The sequence below is a fragment of the Lutzomyia longipalpis genome, chromosome 1 (genome assembly GCF_024334085.1).
Source record: "Lutzomyia longipalpis isolate SR_M1_2022 chromosome 1, ASM2433408v1".
In the NCBI taxonomy this organism is placed as follows: domain Eukaryota; kingdom Metazoa; phylum Arthropoda; class Insecta; order Diptera; family Psychodidae; genus Lutzomyia; species Lutzomyia longipalpis.
In genome coordinates, this window is record NC_074707.1 from 39,387,689 (window position 1) to 39,406,609 (window position 18,921).

Genomic DNA, 18,921 nt, shown 5'->3' on the forward strand with positions numbered 1-18,921 from the left:
AAATTGGCAGCAACGGAAAAAAAGTATTGTAGACGAATTTTATACTTCAAATAACATTCCGAATGTAATAATGACCTTCATCAGGCCTTGCAATTCTTTTGAATATCTTTCACATTAGAAAATTAATATAAAATGATTTTTTTTCATTACATTATATTAGGTAGGTAGTATTTCTTTAATTAGTTGAGAAGACCAAGAAAACTTTCACTATACTCAGCTTCAGCAGAACTTTGAATCATTTAAAGAACTAACAGGGTCTGTCCTTCATTTATATTTCTCATCTCTTCCAGAATAAAGACATTTTCAATGCTAAAAAATCCTCCTCTAAAAAATTATAAAAAGAAAAACAATAATTTGATTTTTCATCCACTTTTATTCACCCATCATCGGCATACTTTTATATCCTTTTACAAATAATGTTAATTACACAACAAATACTTTGTTTTTTTTTATCTTCAATTACTACACCTTAAAATCCACATTGCATCTCTCAATCGCTTCCAAAATGGCTAACGAGAGAGAAGAGAAAAAAATGATTGACAAAAAATTAAATAATTTGGGCACAAAATTGGTAACAAAATCTCAATCTCACGTGTCGTGCTGTGCTAATAAATATGTGTAAAAATAAACAAAAATTGGGGAGAGAAGAAAGTTATTATCTTCTTATCTTCTGGTGTTGGTGATTTTTTTTTACATAAATTTTTATAATAATAGATTTTAGAAGCTCTCTCGCGGGACAGCCTATACAATACACACACACACACATTTTATTCATTTTCTTCTCTAATATAATACGCAAAATTCAACAACTTTTGATGTCGCAAAAAGGCGCAATTTTATGCACGAATTGTTAAAACACTAACTACGAAAATTTTCTCACTTTTTTTACCCTTCAATTTTCCCTTCTTTTGAACCTTTTGACAAACCCTATGAGAAATATAAAGAAATAAAGAATCTGCTGCAATGGCGCATCACATTGAGAATTTAATAGTTTATGGTGAGAGATTTTTTGCTTATTTTACCAAATTAATTCGGGAGGGAAGGGGGTGGGGGTGGACTCAATCGAGAATTGCTGTGTATGGCAAACTGCTGTGCTTGGGTTTTGTCTTATTTATGAAGACTTTGATGGCGCCATTGAAGTCGGCACTAACCAACACGTACCCACAACCCTTTTTGTGCTGCTCCACCAATGGATCTGGGACACTTTGCTGCGTCTGCAGGAAAGTTCACGAATATTTAACATAAAAGATTAAAAAAAAAAATAATTCAGAGACTTACATTTTCCGGGGATATCTCATCATCGGGTTCTGGCTTGATAATTGCCTCAGGATGTGGGGCAAAGATGGCACAAGTTACAGTGGCATTGTGTGCCTTAATACCCTCCCAGAAGTCACTTCTATCCCTCCGTACGGAACTGAGTTTGGAATAATCGTGATTTGTCTTCCAAATGTAGATGCATTGATTCTCCGACCCGGCCACAATGTACTTCCCGTCGTGACTGAAGGATGCCTTAATCTGTGACGACACATTGAGGTACCCCTTGTATTTGCAACTGAGATTGAGATCACGCAGATCATACAGCCGCACGCGACTATCGTTGCTCGTGACGAGAATTTTATCCTCCCCCGGCATGGGTTCGATGCCGCTGATCTTCCGCCCGATGGCATTCCGGCCGCGTGTTGATCGCACATGTATTTGCGTGTGATACTTCATCTGATCCGTCGTGTAGAAGATACATCGTCCATCGTACGACCCCACAACGGCAAATTTGCCATTCTGACAAAAATTCGCCGCCGTTATCAGCTTCGTCTGCCCATCAAGCTCATTCCACAGTGCCACCTTCTTATCCGGAATATTCCACAGGCGTAGCTTCCCATCCAGACTACCACTCAGGAAGTACCGATCGTCACGCGGATGAAAGGCAATTGCCGTAACAAAGTCAATGTGTTGAAAGCAACAGAGGCATTCACGTCGTGAAATATGCCACAAACGCACGGTCTTATCCATGGAGCTGGAGAGGATAAAGTAATTCTTCGACCACGACACATCCAACAAGTCTGACGTGTGCCCCGTGTACGTGCAAAAGGAGCGCGGCATAAATGGCCCAGGAGACTTCTCAGCTGCTGCCGCCATTGCCAGAGCTTCCTCGGCAGAATTGTGCGACACGAGAGATTCCTGGGATGGTGTTGGTGATGACTTCTGGTCAGCATTGTATTTTGTCCTCATATCCTGCAATGACAAAATGACAGTTAAGTTTCAAAATGTACTGGTAAGCTGACCAAGCTTACGAGAGCTGTGTTTCTTTCAGTGTACCAATTTTGTGAGAGCAAACTAGAGCGTAAATTAATTTAAATACGCGCAAAGTCAGGAAAAGTTGAAAAGTCATTCCTCAAGAAATCTTTAAAACGCCATATCTCGAGAACGGATCCATAGATTTTCATAAATTTTTTTTTGTTTGAAAGGTCTCGAAGTCAGCTATAACATATCGAAAAATGAAAAAAATTTATGTCGCCATTTTCGAAAAATTCGAGTTCGAAATTTTCGAAAACTTTGTTTTTGACTTTAGCGCCTCTTGCGGTCATTTCTCGAAGTTGCAATGTTCTAGACATTTGTAGGGTTTCACGAAACCTTTCATTTGCGCTTGAGTTGATCAAGATCGGACTTGTAGAACCCGAGATATGACATGCCAACTTTGGAAGGCTATATCTCGAGAACGGATCCATAGATTTTCTTCATTTTTGGCATGCAACTAGATAATATAGTCAGCTACAACATATCAAAAAATGAAAAAAATTTATGTCGCCGTTTTCGAGATATTCATCGAAAACTCATCGAAAATTTTGTTTTTGATTTTTGGCCCCCTAGCGGTAACTTTTGAAACTTCGGATGTTCTAGAGAGTTGTAGAGTTTGTTGAGATCTTTCATTTGACCCCGGGTTGATCAAAATCGGTCAAGCCGTTTTCGAGTTATGGTCGATTTTCGATGAAAAATTGTGGCGGCCATATTGACTAAACGGCTTGACCGATTTTCGAAAATGAGGTATCGTTGGAAAGCTCTTGATGGCCTCTACAACATATAAAAATTTCAGATTTTTAGCTATTACAGGGGCTGAGATATAACGAAAACAAAATTTTGAGGTTATCCAAAATGGCGGACGGAGGGGTGGGGGGGTGGATTTGACCTCATAATCGGACGTCTTCCAGCCGATATTTAAACTTTGCCGTTTACCGCAAGTCTCTATCTATCACCGTTCTCTCGCAATTTAGCGTTATACTCCGGCCGGCCGGACGGCCGGAAAAAAAATTTTTTGGCGCATACGTTTTTTGGAATGTGGGGACCCTAATTCGTGCTCATCCCAAGTTTGAGCCCGATCTGACGACTTTCGATTTTGCTCGGTACACAAAAGCTGTGTCTGAAAGAAACACAGCTAAAATCTCCCAGAAAGTTAAAAAACTTTACACAAACCTGAAAAAATGGGTAGGCATCCTTCAGCACCCAAATCCTTAGCACCTTATCCTGCCCAGCTGTGGCAAGAAGTCGTCCGCATGAGCTGAATTTCATGCACCACACAGCTCCAGTATGTTCCCCCGACAAATCCTGCACATGCTGCAGCTTTGCAAACTCATAGGGACCCTTATTTGTACTGGAGGCCTTTATCTTAATATTCTGCTCGGGATTCACAACATCCACCACATCAGCCACGTCCTCTTTATGCCTCGCATGCGACACTTCCGATGCAATTGATTTTGCCTTATCAACGGTCTTTCGCATTGTTGACCCGAAGAATCTCTTCAGCCGTGCTGTATTCCTCCTCAATCGTCCACGATCCTCAACATCACCCTCTTCCTCATCAATGGGCGGTGGCTCTGAGCCCGGAGGTCTTCCTACAACACTCTCATCGTCCGATTCACGCTCCAAATGACTCGTGAGGCGCAAAATGTGCAATGAAAGTGGATTGAGGTCAGTTGCGGGGATTTTCTCCTCCACCGCCGATAGGGGAAACTTCTCACCAGTGTCTAAATTCTTCACCGGAACCTGCTGGAGGATTTCAATGTCACTGAGTACCTTCCCGGAGTCTGTCCGTGTGCGCACATACACATTCATTTGGCGTATTATCTCCTCATCCCCGGCGCTCTTTCGTCGTTCCTTCGTTGCCCCATAATTGGGTCGTGACGTATACCTTGTTGCGCTTCCCAGGCTATTAGTTCCCGTACCCGATAGACTAATCCCCCTATCGCGTGGAGTACTGTTGAGAATCTCCCCGCGTATCCTCTCAATTCGTGCAATTTCCTCCTGCGATGGCCCTTCGGCTTTATTTGCCTCCTCATCTTGGGGCTTCACAACGTACTGCCCGCGAATAACTTTGTAAAGATTTAGCCCCTGACTGGGATCAATTGAACTCACCCGCCCTGGTGCTGAATTGCTCTTTGCACTATTCGACGGACTAGCTTTGGAGTAGACAGACGGCGAAGAGCTCCCAAGGCTCTGACTGATGCGTCCAATTGAACCCAAATGCGGAGGACGTTTAGCACTTGTTGGTGTCTCCTGCACCACATTTGTGTCCCCATCTGCACTTTCTCTTTGACCCTCCACCTGCTCGTGCCCCGCCACTATGTTCTCGGCAGGTTGATGAGTATCATTTGGTGGCAATCTGAGGCCTTCATTGAGATTAAATTGCTCCGAGGAACTCGAAGAGAGCTTCCGTCCCTTCTTTTTCCGTCGCGGCGGTGCAATTGGGCCTGACAGCGACATACTGTCCGTTGTTTTTGAGTGTGCCAACTTTGTGCTTGCAATCACATCGGGTTCCTGGAGACTTATACTCCCACTACCTGCTGGACAACTCTCCCCTCCCTCCTGCCTCACACATTGGGCAGCTTCGAGTGTTCCCTCACATACGGAACTCGTGTCACTCTGGGAATTAATACTAATACCCTTCTCCTTATCCCCTAAATCACCACTCTTCGTCGAACTGGAAGCCACGGCAAAAGGCGCATTCTCCTGCTGATCCACCAACATCTGCGAACCTCCCATTCCCCCACCAATACTCCCACTTGGTCCACTTCCTGCTCCACTCGAATTCTGTGGTGACACCTTCGATGATCCTCCTGAGGATAATTGATTTGAATCACGTCCAACGCTAATACCTGCAGACAAGAAAAAAAAACAATCAAAGAGAAGGACAAAAAGTCACCAAACTCTACATTTATGACGGTGCAGTCAGGAAAGTACCAGGGGGATTAGGCAAGAAGATTACACTATCTTGGGAACCTTGAGCTGCGCGCGAGAATATTGTGAAATATCAATGAATTTTCACACAGAGTGTAGGTAATTGATATGCTGACGCAAAAGATATAGGTAGTTTGCGAAATAATCATTGGGATTTAAATGATATGATTTTTCCCCTCTTGGTTGATGTTGGTTTAGGTCATTTCTCAATTTTATTTTCTTCAACGACAAATGGAGTGATCTTTATAAAATTTTTAACACTGTGTTGATGCGAAAAAGATATTAATGCATGATTTGCGGTTTTGAAGACTTTTTTATAGCCACTGACCTATCTTTTGGCAAGATTAGGGATGGCACGTGAAGATTGCTTTACAATGCCGCGATACAATTAAGGCAATTCTTTTGGAAAAAAAGTCAGACAGAAAGAGAAATCGAATAAAAATTAAATTTATTTTTAAAGTTAAGAATTTTCTGCACCAAAGTATTGATGACTTCATCGATACATTTGTTTTCATTCTTCAGCGATAAAAATCTTTCTGATAATTTTATTGGCGCCATATAATTTTTTTTCTTGGAAGTAATTATTTTTATTTTCTTTATGAATTTCTATTCATCTTTTCTTTTTTTTCTATTTTCTGGATAAAATTAAAATAAGAATGTCTTTTAAAGCATTTTTATTGTCCAAACCGACAGTAAATAATCGAAATTTTTAAACTATTTATTAGAAAATTTAAGACTTCGATAGCCGAGAGGTTCTAATCGTAATCTACGAAGATCCTCTATCAAGTGAGCAGGTTCAAATCCCGCCAGTGTCAATGTACTCTTCGTGCGCTATAATTCGCTAAATTAAATTCCCAACAACTTTTCTCCAAATAAAACTTCCCTAATTAAATAAAAAAAAACTAACATTATGAAACTAATTTGATGAATTGTTGCCAAGTCAATTGAGACAGCAGTTAAATTCAAAAATTAATAAAATAAGCTCTTAATGTTTTATATCTCTAAATTACTAAAAAATCCCCCAAAAGCGAGACATAGTCCAAACAGAAGGAGCTTATTTACTTTTCCAATTTATCTGTTTGCTCAATTTAATCGTATCGAAATATTAAAAGAAAATTATTATCAATTATTTTTGACACCCTTTTTGAAGTTTGCCAATTTTTTTTACAAGATAACACAGTACGATAATGCCATGAAGGGAAAGAATTACTTCTTCATTGATTTATGTTTGTTACACAAAGCCACATTTTTTTTTTCAATAAAAAAACTCATGTTTTTTTTTTAATAATGATTTTATATTACATTGCTTCGTGTAAATCGTGTTAATTTTCTTTTATAACAAATTCACTCCTGATTGCAAGTTGTTGTTGGTATCGATGGCAATTGATTCATCAATTAGTCGTTAATATTACACTCTTGCATGAACACACAGTGCCAAGGCAAAGTCCCAGACCGACTTTTCTCTTCCATTTATTGGTTGTATTGTGTCTTTTAAAGTATTCCACAATTTAGTGAATAAATTATGCAAATATGTCCGAACAGAGTGATCAAATAGGAAGTGTCACAGATGGTTGAATATCGTTTCTTTATAACAAATATTGATTTATTCCACGACATATTCATTTCGGGAATTACACACACACCGCATTCCAAATTAACCAATTTTGGTGAAGAGCTCTGCTTTTCCACGGACTCACTATGAGTCAGGCGATCTTGCGGGTTTACCATATGATCAAATTTTTCCACAAACTTATTCACAAAGAAAATATTTAAAATCCACCAAATTTCCCATTTGTAAGAGGAGAAATTTTCCGTTTCAATTCACTTTTTTACACTAAAAATCTCTGCAAAGGATTGCAAGTAAAATATACTTTAGCACTTTCACTGATCTGAACATCTTTTCTACTCTCTGTGTGCTGATCACTCTCGATTGCACTACTTGATCACCACACTGGAAGACACTGATACGCTACATTCGAATGCGAGACTTTTGGGACCAGTTTGGTGAAAGAGAAAACATACACAGAGACACACATGTAGAGTTTTATGCTTTTTGGGGGGCGAAAATTGAGCAAAATTGTATGAGGTAAGGTACATATATTATTTTACCTGATGGATCAATGCTTCCGGCCAAGATGCGTCCAACGCGGCCCAATGAAGTCATGCTCTGTACACTCACTGTGTCATGCTCAATGATCCGAAATGGATGAGATGGTCTCGGTGTTGGGAAGACACCTTCAACTGAGCTATTCTGTTGTTTGTTTTTTTTTTTTTTTGCACCCAGGAGTGAAAGAAAGAAGAGCATCGAAAACAACATGTTAATAAATCAATGTACAATCTCTGCTTTACTTGACTGGAAATTACATTAGGGTTTCGGTATAAACTATTCTTTATTATATTATTAGGAAGATCAATTTATATATTTTCTTTTGGGAAGTAAAGAAAATTCTTTTATTCTCTCTAAAAGAAAAGATCAAGAATTTTTCCCTAAATAAACCTTTAAGGAAAATAATATATTTCCTCAACGCTCTATACCGGAGCTCAGGTGTAAATGATTATACTGTAGAGGGGGAGGAGACCACAAGAAATTCTCTTCCCATGACAATCAATAGGAACACACCGCCAGAAGAGTTGAAAAAAAAACTTTCTACTCATTTTTCTTCTCAAATGCACTCGTCTCATTATTCTTGAATGGTGCAACAACGGAAAAATAAAACTTTTCTCTCTCTGTGCTCCACAAAATGCAAAAGGAGAAGAGTTAAAGAAAAAGAAATTAATGCTGCAATTTTGTGTCTCTTGTATTATTCTCATTTCAATATACTTTATCCAAACAACAAAACACAATATAAAATCTCATGCAAATCTTTGCCCAAGAAACATTGTATTTAAAATTGTACAAAATACATTATAAAGTGAAAACAAACCGAACGTGATAAATTTTAGTGATTAGAAAAGAGAGAAAACTTAAGAAATATTGTGGAAAGTTAAGTTGCTTAAAGAGAGTTGAAAGAGATTAAAAAAAATAATCCTGTACCTGTGAATCTGGCGTCAGAGTGTTGCCAGGATTCTCATCTTCGTCGTATTGCATGCACTGGCGCAACTCACGGAAGCGTTGTCTACCAAACTAATACGATAAATTATATATTAAATAGTAATTTTTATTAATTATATAAATTTGTACAAAACTTAACAATTTAATGAGACACACATACAAACAGGTGAGTTGAAAAGTTTTTTCTTTTGACTTTACAATTCACGGAACAAAGCGCAATTTTGTGTCAAGAAAGCTTTGGTGGAATTTTTAATTTTATTCTTATGAGAAAATCTCATTAAAATTAACTATAAAAAAAACTAGATAAGCTTTCAGGGCTATCAGTAAAACATTAAGAACTAATATTAGAATATTTATTTTTACGCAACGTGTAATAATAATCAATACAGTAGAAATTGTTTACCCGGCTGACTCATAATTATTTTATAATTCTGAGATTCTTTTTATGTTATCAATAAATTATTAGTAAGATCAAAAAAAATTCTTCACAACATTCTTTTTTAAAAGAAACCATGTTGTGTTTATTCTGAGTTTAAATAATCTGCGAAAGAGTTTTCTATGGTTTTTCATATTTTATGTTTTACTAAACAAGGTTCAGAATATTCATGTTCTGCCGAATCTGTTTGGTTTATCGTATTCCACTGAACTTCTTTCGGATTACAATTTAATTCATGAAAATAAAAAGGAAAACATTCAAGACGTTGAAAAAAAAATCACTAATATTTGCCAGCCGGGTAATTATCATACGACTATCAAGAGATTTTTTACAGCGTAAAAAAATCTTCAGTGGACGCCATTAGACTCTTGAAGTTCTGGGGATGTGTTGAAAAGAATATTTAATTCTTAATGCTGCAGCTTTTCAAACTTCTTTTTAAAAACATTATATTTTGCAAAAAGTCTTAATAAGCTTAAAAATATTTAAAATCATTAAGAAAAATATTGAAAATATATTAAATTTTTAAATTTAAAACATTTAAATAAAAAGAAAACAAAAAAAATGTAAATTAAGCTGTTTATTTGGAACTCTCGTCATTAAACTATGATTTTGTTAGGCTGAAAACTTTTCAACTCACCGCTTCTTGTAAATTAATGTATCGTAGTGATGTAGATAGAGTATCTCCAATCGAAAAAAAAAACACACACATAGTACATCTTTTCTCACCCATTTGTACTACCCCCTTCTTCATCATTTTTTTTTGTGCACAACACAACACCAGGAGCACGAGACAAAAGTACTTTGTGAATGAAAAACATGCAAAACAATGAAAGAAAAAATTGTCTTTCTGATCCTCCTCTCTCCCTCTCTCGTTCTCAATCGACACATAATTAACAACATCATCATTGGGTGTGGGTAAAATAGGTAGCGATAGAGAAAACCTTGAAAAGAATTTGGTATCTAAAAATATATAATTGCAAAATTTATTACCCATACGTTCTTTCTGTGCGGTTCCGCTTCTCTTGTCTTTTTTTCTATTTTCTATATACCCACTCTTCTGTTCATCCTGATAAAATGGCAAACACACAATGAGTAATCGCGATTATTTCCCAAGCATTTCATTGAATTATCTCTCTATCCCATGTATTGGGGGCTTCACCACATTGCTTTTAGATGGAGACAAAAAAAATTCTCTCATTTGTCGCTTTTAAGTCTGGAATGCGCCAAATTTGCTCAAATACTCTTTGTGAGAAATATTTTCTGCCTGTGGGCATAAATGACAAAGAAGACAATTCCAGCTGACCATTTACTGCACACACTTTGCTGGCCGTTCAATTTGGATTCTTTACGAGAAAGAGGGAGGTGAAAGCACAAATTGTTTTTGTGAATGGCCCACAACACACCAATTTGTCAGGTAAGCAAAAATTTTCCTTTATCGGACAAGTGTTATACGGTGTACTGTACGATGATATAAATTCCAGCAGCGTGTACTTCCCAATTTGGATATGGGAGAACAAAAACAGGTAGGTAGGTACTTATGTTGAAAGAGAAAGGAATTTTCTATTGATGTTGTGGGGAGGAGGGTTTATTAACCCACCACAAATCGATGGGGTTTATTTATCAACTCGTCGGGGTTTTTTTTTCATTCCCATTTCAAAATATAATCAAATATTTATGAAGCAAACATAGAATAATTCTAGCCATGATATGCAGGAATTTTGTTATAATACAGACTACCGAATAATGTTAGATGCAAATTGGGGGCAAAGTGAAAGGGAATTTTTCATTTCTCTTTAAAAACGTAACTCTGATGCCTAAATTTGATATAATAATTGTATAATTTAATGTTTGTTTTTGGGCGTTTATGGAGCAAAAATTTTTGGGTAATTTTAAAATAAAATTTGCAATTGAAAATATTTTCTAAATGTGACTCAATTCTTAAAAACTCAGCTAATCGAGCTCTTTAAAGGAATTTAAGTCATTATTGTAAGCACGTGTTTTGCTGGAAAGAGATCTTTAAACTTGAAGAATTATTCTTTTGAACAGAAGAATATTCTATTTTCGTGAGAATGTTGTCATTGTTCAGACAATAGGCGAATAATCCGTTTAATATACTTTATGATCAGAAAAAATGATTTTTAACAAGAGAACAATCAAACGAACTTTTTATTTTAATAAGAATTTTTTATCAAAATGAAGCAACGAAAGTCTGGTAATTCCCTTTGTTTTTCCTCCTCTAATTATCCTTAATCTTCCGTCAAAGTTCTTATAAGAATTTTCTTCATCCTTATCCTAAATAAACAGAACGTTTTCATGATAAAAAAAATAATCATCTGAGTAATACAGAAATTCTCCTGATAAAAAAAACATTCTTTAAGCCAAAAAAAATTATAATCAATAGTCGAACACTTGAGTTAATAAAACTTGTATTGATTTAAATACATTCTCAGCAAAACCAACAGAAACGTTTTATTAATAAATTTAATTTCTTCAAGATCTGCTTAGAAGGAATTTTGTGTAATTCAATCTGCTTACTCAATTTGTCAAATTAGAAAATCCGTAGGCGATAAACCAATAGGAGGCGAATGATTGAATGTTACTTTTTTCCAATAGCAACAAAATCACCCTCCAATTGGTTTCAAATTTCATTTTTTTTCTTACGCCAACCAAATGGGGTCCTCAGAATTTTTGTGGTTGGTGTGTCCGAATGAATTCATTCGCTGCGCTTTCGTAAACATCACATAAAAAGCAGACACATCAAAACCAACAACACGAATTTGAGGGGAAAATGAGTGAATTATTGTGATAAACGATCATCAAGCCTGTGGACTCCTCTACCAAACTATGTACAAATAATATAAAACACGATGCCATTGTTGGTGGGGCCATAGAGTGGGAGAGTATTATGATTGCAAAATTCCATCCAAATGCAATATCGCAAGAACGGATAGCGAGCAGGCAGAGATGAAGGGAAAAAAAAAAGCAAAACAGAAAGAACATTTTGCTCCACATTTTCTGCAACACAACTCTGTGCTTTGTTCGCGCGCGGGACTTGTGAGTCATGTTGTGGGGCAAATTGAGCACCCGATCGATGGGTTATGGGAGTTACGACGAGAGGCAGAGATCAAAAAGACAAATATCTTGTGGGATCGAATTGGAGGAATTTAAATCACTGAATCAAATTAAATATGGCACACAGAGAGTTGAGAAAGGCACGCACGCACACATTTGGGGCAACAGAATTATATATTTTTTTCTTATAGGAATCAATTTACAAAAAAAAGAACTTTTTTTTTCACTTTTTTTTTGGATGACAAAATTTGGCATTGTGGTTTAGAGAAGAGAAAGGAAGGTTTAATGGGTGTGTGTGGGAGAGATACTTACTCCTTGGGGTTTAGACTTGACGAAATCATCGTCGCGTGTGGAGGAGCTACTGCTCAGCACTTCCTGGAGGGAAGCTGGCTGCTGGAATTGCGTCAATTGCACCGTCACGGAGGATGATGAGGAAGAGTTCGTTGCGGAGGAAACACGAGAGCCACCTGTGCTCCCAGGTGGTGTTTTCCTCGTTGCGGCCCCAGGCACAGCTGGTTCCGGAAAAACGAATCCTTTGTTGTTCACATTGGCGTTTTTGGGGGATTTTTTCCTGCGGAAGAACATCGATTAGCACACTCCTTGTGTCACACACTGCCACTGCTAACTACTCCTCCCTTGCGATACCATGAGACACTGTCTACTGCCGCGACCAACAGAGCTCATTCTCTGGCCTTCTCGCCTTTGCCAATTGATAAGGGCAACGCACAGAACATTCCCGACACACTGGTGTGTGATTATCAATCATCCGTCGCCGCCCGTCGGAGTAATAATATTTAGTTTCAATATTCTCTCGCTCTCTTCTCTAATGTGCCTATCTAAATCCGGGTTTATTGCTTCAACACCGGGTACAATGCAATAGCTTAGTATACCCACAGAGAGTCCCGCGTGCTCCTCGAGCGGTGTGCACGTTGATTCACATCTCATGGCATCCGGGAGGAATGAATGAAAAAAAAAACGAGCCTCGCCATTAGGTAACTTCTTCTCTGTACCCACCGATTTGGTGTATTGTCTTCAGCATCGAAGAATTCCTCGGAACTATCCGTGCCACTGCTCTCTGCCATTTGGGTTACTTCACTCACAGCACTGCACACGACAATTTTGCACCATTATCTGCCCCGTTGAGGGTCTAAATCACGGAAAATTTAGCAAAATAGTGAAATCATCTCACAACCACCACTGTTTTCTGTGACAAACCCATTGACAGCTCACACATTGCAACACGAAGTTTGCCACAAGTGTGCAATTTTAAATTTTCTCCTTGCTTCCAACGGACATTTCTTCGCTTTCTTCTGGAAATTAAAGAAAATAAAAAACATTCTTCATTTTCTCAATTTTCTTTTTAATTCCTATCGATTGCATAATTTTTATTTTTGCAGAAAACACTATTAACCCTTCCGGGAAATCCTTACACGTGTATACAATAATTAATAAATCTCACTTGATGAGCCTTAAAAACTACACAAAGCCTTATTGAGCTAAAATGAAACACATCTCCGAGGGAAATGATGAAAAATTATTAATAATAAATTTTCTCTTTTTTTTAATCCTATTTTTAAGAAAAAAAGAAACATTACATTGTATTCTAATAAAAAGATATTAATGCAAATCACATCCACAAATATTTAATATTTTTTTCTTCATCTCACTCTCATGCATACCACACAATATTATAAATGCATTGCATATACCCACGCAATTAAATTTAAATCTTCTTTTATTATCTTATTTAATTAATTGGCTATTTTTGTTGTTGTTTTACTTGGTATTCTTAACGTTTATGATTTTCATACTAATGTAATGTAATATTTTTTTAATCAAATGTGGGATTTTTTCTTTACCTTTTACATCTAGTTTAGATTTATTTTTTACGTCGATTAATGTTCTATCAATAATATTTTTTTTTTGAAATTAAAACAATAATGTGGGATATCGCGTTTATCACGATTTTTTTATAAACATAAAAGCTACAAAATTCTAATGATTTTACTTCTTTTCTTGTAAAATTAATTTGAGGAGCAATGCGGATTAAATTTTGAGAATTTTATTAAGAAAAAAATAAAATATTTCAATTTATTTATCAAAGAGAGAATCTTTGAATCTACAAAATATAATGAATTTTTTACCAGAAAAAATAAATTTTTTACCTGAATGAGGTCAAATTTTGTAAAAGAATTCAAAGCAAAAAAAAGTGCTCATGTCCTTAAATATTGTATGTTGAATAGTCCAAAAAATCCAATCGTGAGTCCTTTGTGGGAGAAAAATTCAATGTATTTACATTTTCATCATCGTCGCTTACCCCTCAGCCGTGAGAGGATCCCTGGCATGATGAATCTTCACGTGTTTATTGTGATTTGTTTTTGTGGCTGAAGTCTTTCCGCAAATGATGCACTACAAATGGAAAGAGAAGAAGAGAAGTCAAACATTAGCTTCAAAATTCCAAAGTTTGAAAAGAAATTTAAATAAATCTCCAATAGTGACCTCATAGGGGCGCTCATTTGTGTGCGAACGTGAATGTTCCTTCAGATAGTACGCACGGTGGAAGGATTTACCGCAAATATTGCACGTGTGCTGCTTCTCTGTGATATGCTCACGTGTATGACGCAACCAGTTGTACTTCCGCCCAAATTGGCACCCGCAGTAGTCACATGTGAAGGGTTTGATGGATTTGTGGCGATTCAGATGATCCTGCAGATCGCTCTGACGTATAAATGCCTTTGGGCACGTTGGACACTTGAATGGCATTGCCGAACGACTCGCATGTATCCATTTGTGCATCTTCAAATTCCACTTTGTGCTGAATGTCTTATTGCAGATGCTACACTCAAAGTTCACCTGCTCCGTGTGAATCATCAGGTGTGTCTTTATGCTCGTCTTCAGGTAGTGCTTGTGACAAATGTGACACGCCACTGTTTCCTTCTTAATCTCAATGTACTTCTCCGCATGTGCTAGGCGGATGTGACGCGACAAGCTGTTGCGGTGAATGAAGCGCTCCCGGCAGAAGGGGCACCCCTTGGGGATCTTCTCGTGCGTCTCCTTGTGCCACAGGAATTTTGCCTTTGTGTGAAACACCTCCCCACAGTGACAGAGGTAGTCCTTGAGTCGTGGGCGTATCTTCATGTGATGATTATTTCGATGCTGCAGCAAATTCGACTGTCGACGGAATGTACGTGGGCACAGGGGGCACTTTATCGGATTCTCCCCCGAGTGCATCCGCTCGTGCTCAGCCAAACTCTGCCGACTGGAGAATTGCTTATTGCACGGTCGACAGGTGTACTCATTGATCCCCAAATGCCGTTTGAGGTGAATCAACAGTGACTTCCAGCTCTTGAACATCTTCCCGCACGAATAGCATTCAGACGGATGGATGGACAAGTGCTTGTCGTAGTCGCGAATCCTCGAAAATTGCCCCTTGCACGTCATACAGAAGTAAAAACGTTTCGTCTTGAATGCCGTGATGAGATTTTGCATCTCAGTGGAGAAGGTTTGCTTCTCCTTAAGTTGCTTGAGGTTGAAATCAATGAAGAAAGTCGAGGTGGGGTAGTTTGATGTCTTTTCATCCTCCGACTGACTCACGCTGGCTTCCGTGGTTGTTGTCACAGTTGCAGCCGGTGGTTCCGTTTTGACTACAAAAGATCATCACATTTTACTTTCCTGTTTACAAGATTAAAAGAAAAAAAGAGATTAAAGACTTACTCTTGCAATTGGCTCTCTTGATCTTCTTCTGTGCAGCCAACACCTCCTGATGCTCATTCATTAGATGATACTTCCTTTGGCGATAGAGTCTAAATGATCTGGAGCACATGGAACAGGGATACTTAAGCATCCTCCCGGGAGGTTTGCTGACCAACTTTTTGGTTGTCTTCTTGAAGGTTGATGTGTTATCCAGATCACCGAGAAGTGGGACCAGACTCTTCTGATCCTCATCATTTTCCGCAGTGAGAGATGTGCTGTAAATTAAAAAGGTTTTGTGATTTTTCAACAAATTTCGAAAAAAAGAAAAATTATCTTCTTACAATTTCGGGATGATGTGAGTGGCAATTTCGGAGGCATCCTGATGATTATTTTGATCACTACTCAAACTCCAGCTCTCCCTGGCCACGGACATATCGTACGAACTTGAGAATCTCGGCACTGCATCCGAATTTGGATAAACCTACAAGCAAAAATACAGAAAACTTAAGACAACCCCAAAAATCTCATAAAAAGAATATTTACAGGAATATTCCAGAGTCCATCGATATCACCATTGCTCTCTTGCTCAGAAATCTCTCCCTTGGCTGGCATCTTCTCATCCGTCCGGATATTGAGGCTATCCGCTGAGGGGGCACGACTCACACCCATTGAATGCGTTCGACATGTATCGAGATCCACATAGGAATTCTGATTGCTCTCCAGCTGAGTGTACTGCTCCCAGGAGAGATCCTCATTCATAATACCCATCGGAGAGAAGCGCACTGAACGATCATTTGAGAAGATCTCCCCTTCGCTCTCATTGTAGCCCAGAAATTCGGTAAATCCATAATCAAATCTACTTGGTCCAGCAGCTTCCTCGAAGAATCCCTGAGAGTTTGGAGCAACAAATTCCGCACGATTTGACGACGTGCCAGCCGATGAGGATGTTGAAGAGCTACTTGAGGATGAAGCTGAAGTCCCAGCAGACGAGGAGGAGGATGAAGATGATGAGCACGAGGGGAAGATTTTGTTGCTTTTCTCCTCTTCCACTTCAACTTCTTCAATTGTAAAGACCTCCGATTGATCTTCGTGAATTTCAATTGGCTGAGTTCCCTCTTCTGTCTTCACGTTTTCCTGAGAAGACACAACTTCCGACGTTTCTATGGGAATCTCCATAACTGTGTATGTTTCCTTCATTTCTGCATCATTATTCGGTACCTCTGGAACCGCCTCATTGTCCTCCAATACAATAACATTATCAGCCTCATGCACAGATTCATCTTTGTCCTCCTCCTTCATTGTAGAATCTTCCTGGCATGTGTTTGCAGTGAGATCAACACTATTGCTTACATCTTCCTCCTTCCGATGACTCTCTTCACTCTCTTGATCATTTTCCTGCCTTTCCTGCACATCTTCCTTCACAGTACCATCCTCCGATTTTACTTCTTCCTCATCCACATCAATGGATTCCTGAGCTACGACTTCCTGGCCTGCTTTTGACGTCGAGGGCACGTTCTGGGGAATTTTATTAATCTCCACCTCTTGCGCTGGCTCAATTTTAACCTCATCTGGCGTGTCATGTATTACAATGGGATTCTTAAACTTCACAACAAGCTTCTTTGGTGCTTTTGCGAGGTATTTCCGTGGAGCTACTGGGGAGAAGTTGCTTGAGGATGTTGGCAGTGTTTCTTGTTTCTTATCTTCCTCAATTGGCTTTTGCTGCTCCTCCGTATCATCCTCAATCTTTATCACCGGCACCATGGGCAGTGGTGCTGAAGCTGACGTTACCATTCGTATAACACTCGTTTTGGCCACTCTGACGCCTTCATTGCGCTTCGAATTATCATCCTCTGTGCCATCGGAGTTTCTTATCAAATCAGTGGCACCCTTTTTAGCAGAAATAGGAGATTCTCGCACCTTTGACTGCTGATAGATGATATCCTGCATTTTGAGGTTGTCTTTTGGTGATAGTTTGACATCACTCAGAACACGGAAGCCAGTAGATTTGCTGACCTTTTCATCAGTCTTCATCTCAGGCACCTTTACAGTGTCTGGCTCAATGATTTGCACATCATCTTCTGTATTTTCCAATGGAGCCTCTTCTTCGCACTGAACCTCACATTCCTCCTGATTTTCTATTGCACTATCTTGTGTCTCATAGTAGGGGTCTTCCTCTTCGGCCAGATGCATCATATCTTCCCCAGGGAAATACGAATTATAGGAATCCTGCTTTTTGACCGTCATAACGGCGCATGGCCAGGAAGTGGTTGGTTGAACCGCTGAAGAGACCACCTGAGTGGGTAGCAATGTAGCCACATAGGGCTGACTAGCTGCCTCTATGGGTTGATGGGTGGTTCTACGTCGAATTAGCTGGGTACTCCGACTATTGACAATCATCACATTACCCTGGGGCATCTCAATGTAGTTTTGGGACTGCCCCATGGGGGCCCCCTGGTGCTTCACCATACCCATCATGTGTGGCTGCATGGCCACAGAGGTCGAAGCAACGGGAGCCCTTGACATGGTCAATGAGGCAAGGGCAGAGATGACACTCTCCTTGGGATGGGTCTCCAGATGGGCCTCCAGGGTCATGCCCTGGAGCAGGAAGAGGTGGCACACGGGACATTGGATTTGTGGGAACATTCTTACAGCTCAATTGTCCTTTCACCCTCAATTTCTCTCGCACTCAGCACTCATCGATTCCTTCCGCCTTTGAGAAAAAATGTTACAATAGAACACACACCATTTTGTTTCTCATGACATCACTTGGCAATTCCGTAATTTACCACGGGATTTACGTACTTTCCCCAGCACCCCTGGTGCCCCCAATATGCCGAATGTACTCCCTTGGGCCCCTTAAGCACTTTGCATTAACTTCTGGGGGCGCTTTTGGGAGGAATTGCGTGGAAAATGCGTGAGAAAAAAATCACTTTTCTCAATCGATCTTCTCGACGAGGTCGTTGCGCATTTGTCACAAAATTCCCAGCATTCTTTCACTTTTCCGCCCCACAGACGAGATTTCCAGCAACTAAACACTTTTCTTCACACTCCAATGGGATTTAGGGATCACGTAGATACCAAAATTTTCCGGAAAATGCACTACTAATTAGCGAGGAATTAAAAATACATAGAGAAGAAAAATTATGACAGTCGCCACATGAATCCCAATAAAACGTAGTCCTGTTTTGTTAGACAAGGGATGTGGAGAATCTTGGGATGTGTCATGCGATTTTCACACGGAATCCAACAATGCTATGTTTTTTTCCTATAATTGTATGTCTCAAAATTACTTAAAAAATCTTATTTTTTTAATCTACGTTGTTTTAAATTATTTTAAAAAGTGTTTATTTAATTTCTTTCAAAATACTTTACAAAGAATATGAAAATCTAACCAGAAAATTAAATAAATCAATTTCTATTAGATTTTGGATTAAATTGCAAT

At 38.7% G+C, this 18,921-nt stretch overlaps 2 protein-coding genes across 4 annotated transcripts; both read right to left on the minus strand.

Annotated features, from left to right (window-relative positions):
• Window positions 1-353: 353 nt before the first annotated feature.
• On the minus strand, window positions 354-13,023 carry LOC129787269 (WD repeat-containing protein 44). Of its 2 annotated transcripts, XM_055822723.1 has the most exons (7): window positions 12,801-13,023; window positions 12,099-12,357; window positions 8,261-8,350; window positions 7,336-7,477; window positions 3,466-5,144; window positions 1,279-2,229; window positions 354-1,214 (listed from the first exon to the last, which is right to left on the minus strand). In XM_055822723.1, exons 1-7 carry the CDS (start codon window positions 12,866-12,868, stop codon window positions 1,059-1,061), a joined length of 3,345 nt encoding a protein of 1,114 aa, XP_055678698.1. In that variant the 5' UTR covers window positions 12,869-13,023; the 3' UTR covers window positions 354-1,058. The 2 variants fall into 2 exon arrangements, with proteins under 2 accessions (XP_055678698.1, XP_055678699.1); XM_055822724.1 differs by lacking the exon at window positions 8,261-8,350 and having other exon boundaries at window positions 12,801-13,014.
• A 102-nt stretch (window positions 13,024-13,125) lies between these two features.
• On the minus strand, window positions 13,126-18,661 carry LOC129787268 (uncharacterized). Of its 2 annotated transcripts, XM_055822722.1 has the most exons (6): window positions 18,282-18,655; window positions 16,023-18,189; window positions 15,821-15,960; window positions 15,501-15,754; window positions 14,286-15,430; window positions 13,126-14,195 (listed from the first exon to the last, which is right to left on the minus strand). In XM_055822722.1, the coding sequence occupies exons 2-6, from the start codon at window positions 18,120-18,122 to the stop codon at window positions 14,100-14,102; spliced, it is 3,735 nt and encodes a 1,244-aa protein (XP_055678697.1). In that variant the 5' UTR covers window positions 18,123-18,189; window positions 18,282-18,655; the 3' UTR covers window positions 13,126-14,099. The 2 variants fall into 2 exon arrangements, with proteins under 2 accessions (XP_055678697.1, XP_055678695.1); XM_055822720.1 differs by having other exon boundaries at window positions 16,023-18,661.
• Window positions 18,662-18,921: the final 260 nt, after the last annotated feature.

Excerpts from the sequence above, each read along its gene's own strand:
- LOC129787269 (XM_055822723.1), bottom strand. The coding sequence starts at position 12,868 with ATGGCAGAGAGCAGTGGCACGGATAGTTCCGAGGAATTCTTCGATGCT. Across the intron at positions 12,358-12,800 it reads GAAGACAATACACCAAATCG|GAAAAAATCCCCCAAAAACG; the intron begins GTGGGTACAGAG and ends GTTCTTCCGCAG. Across the intron at positions 7,478-8,260 it reads CTCTGACGCCAGATTCACAG|AATAGCTCAGTTGAAGGTGT; the intron begins GTACAGGATTAT and ends AACAAACAACAG.
- LOC129787268 (XM_055822720.1), bottom strand. The coding sequence starts at position 18,122 with ATGTTCCCACAAATCCAATGTCCCGTGTGCCACCTCTTCCTGCTCCAG. Across the intron at positions 15,431-15,500 it reads CAAGAGAGCCAATTGCAAGA|TCAAAACGGAACCACCGGCT; the intron begins GTAAGTCTTTAA and ends GATCTTTTGTAG. Across the intron at positions 14,196-14,285 it reads CAAATGAGCGCCCCTATGAG|TGCATCATTTGCGGAAAGAC; the intron begins GTCACTATTGGA and ends TTCCATTTGTAG.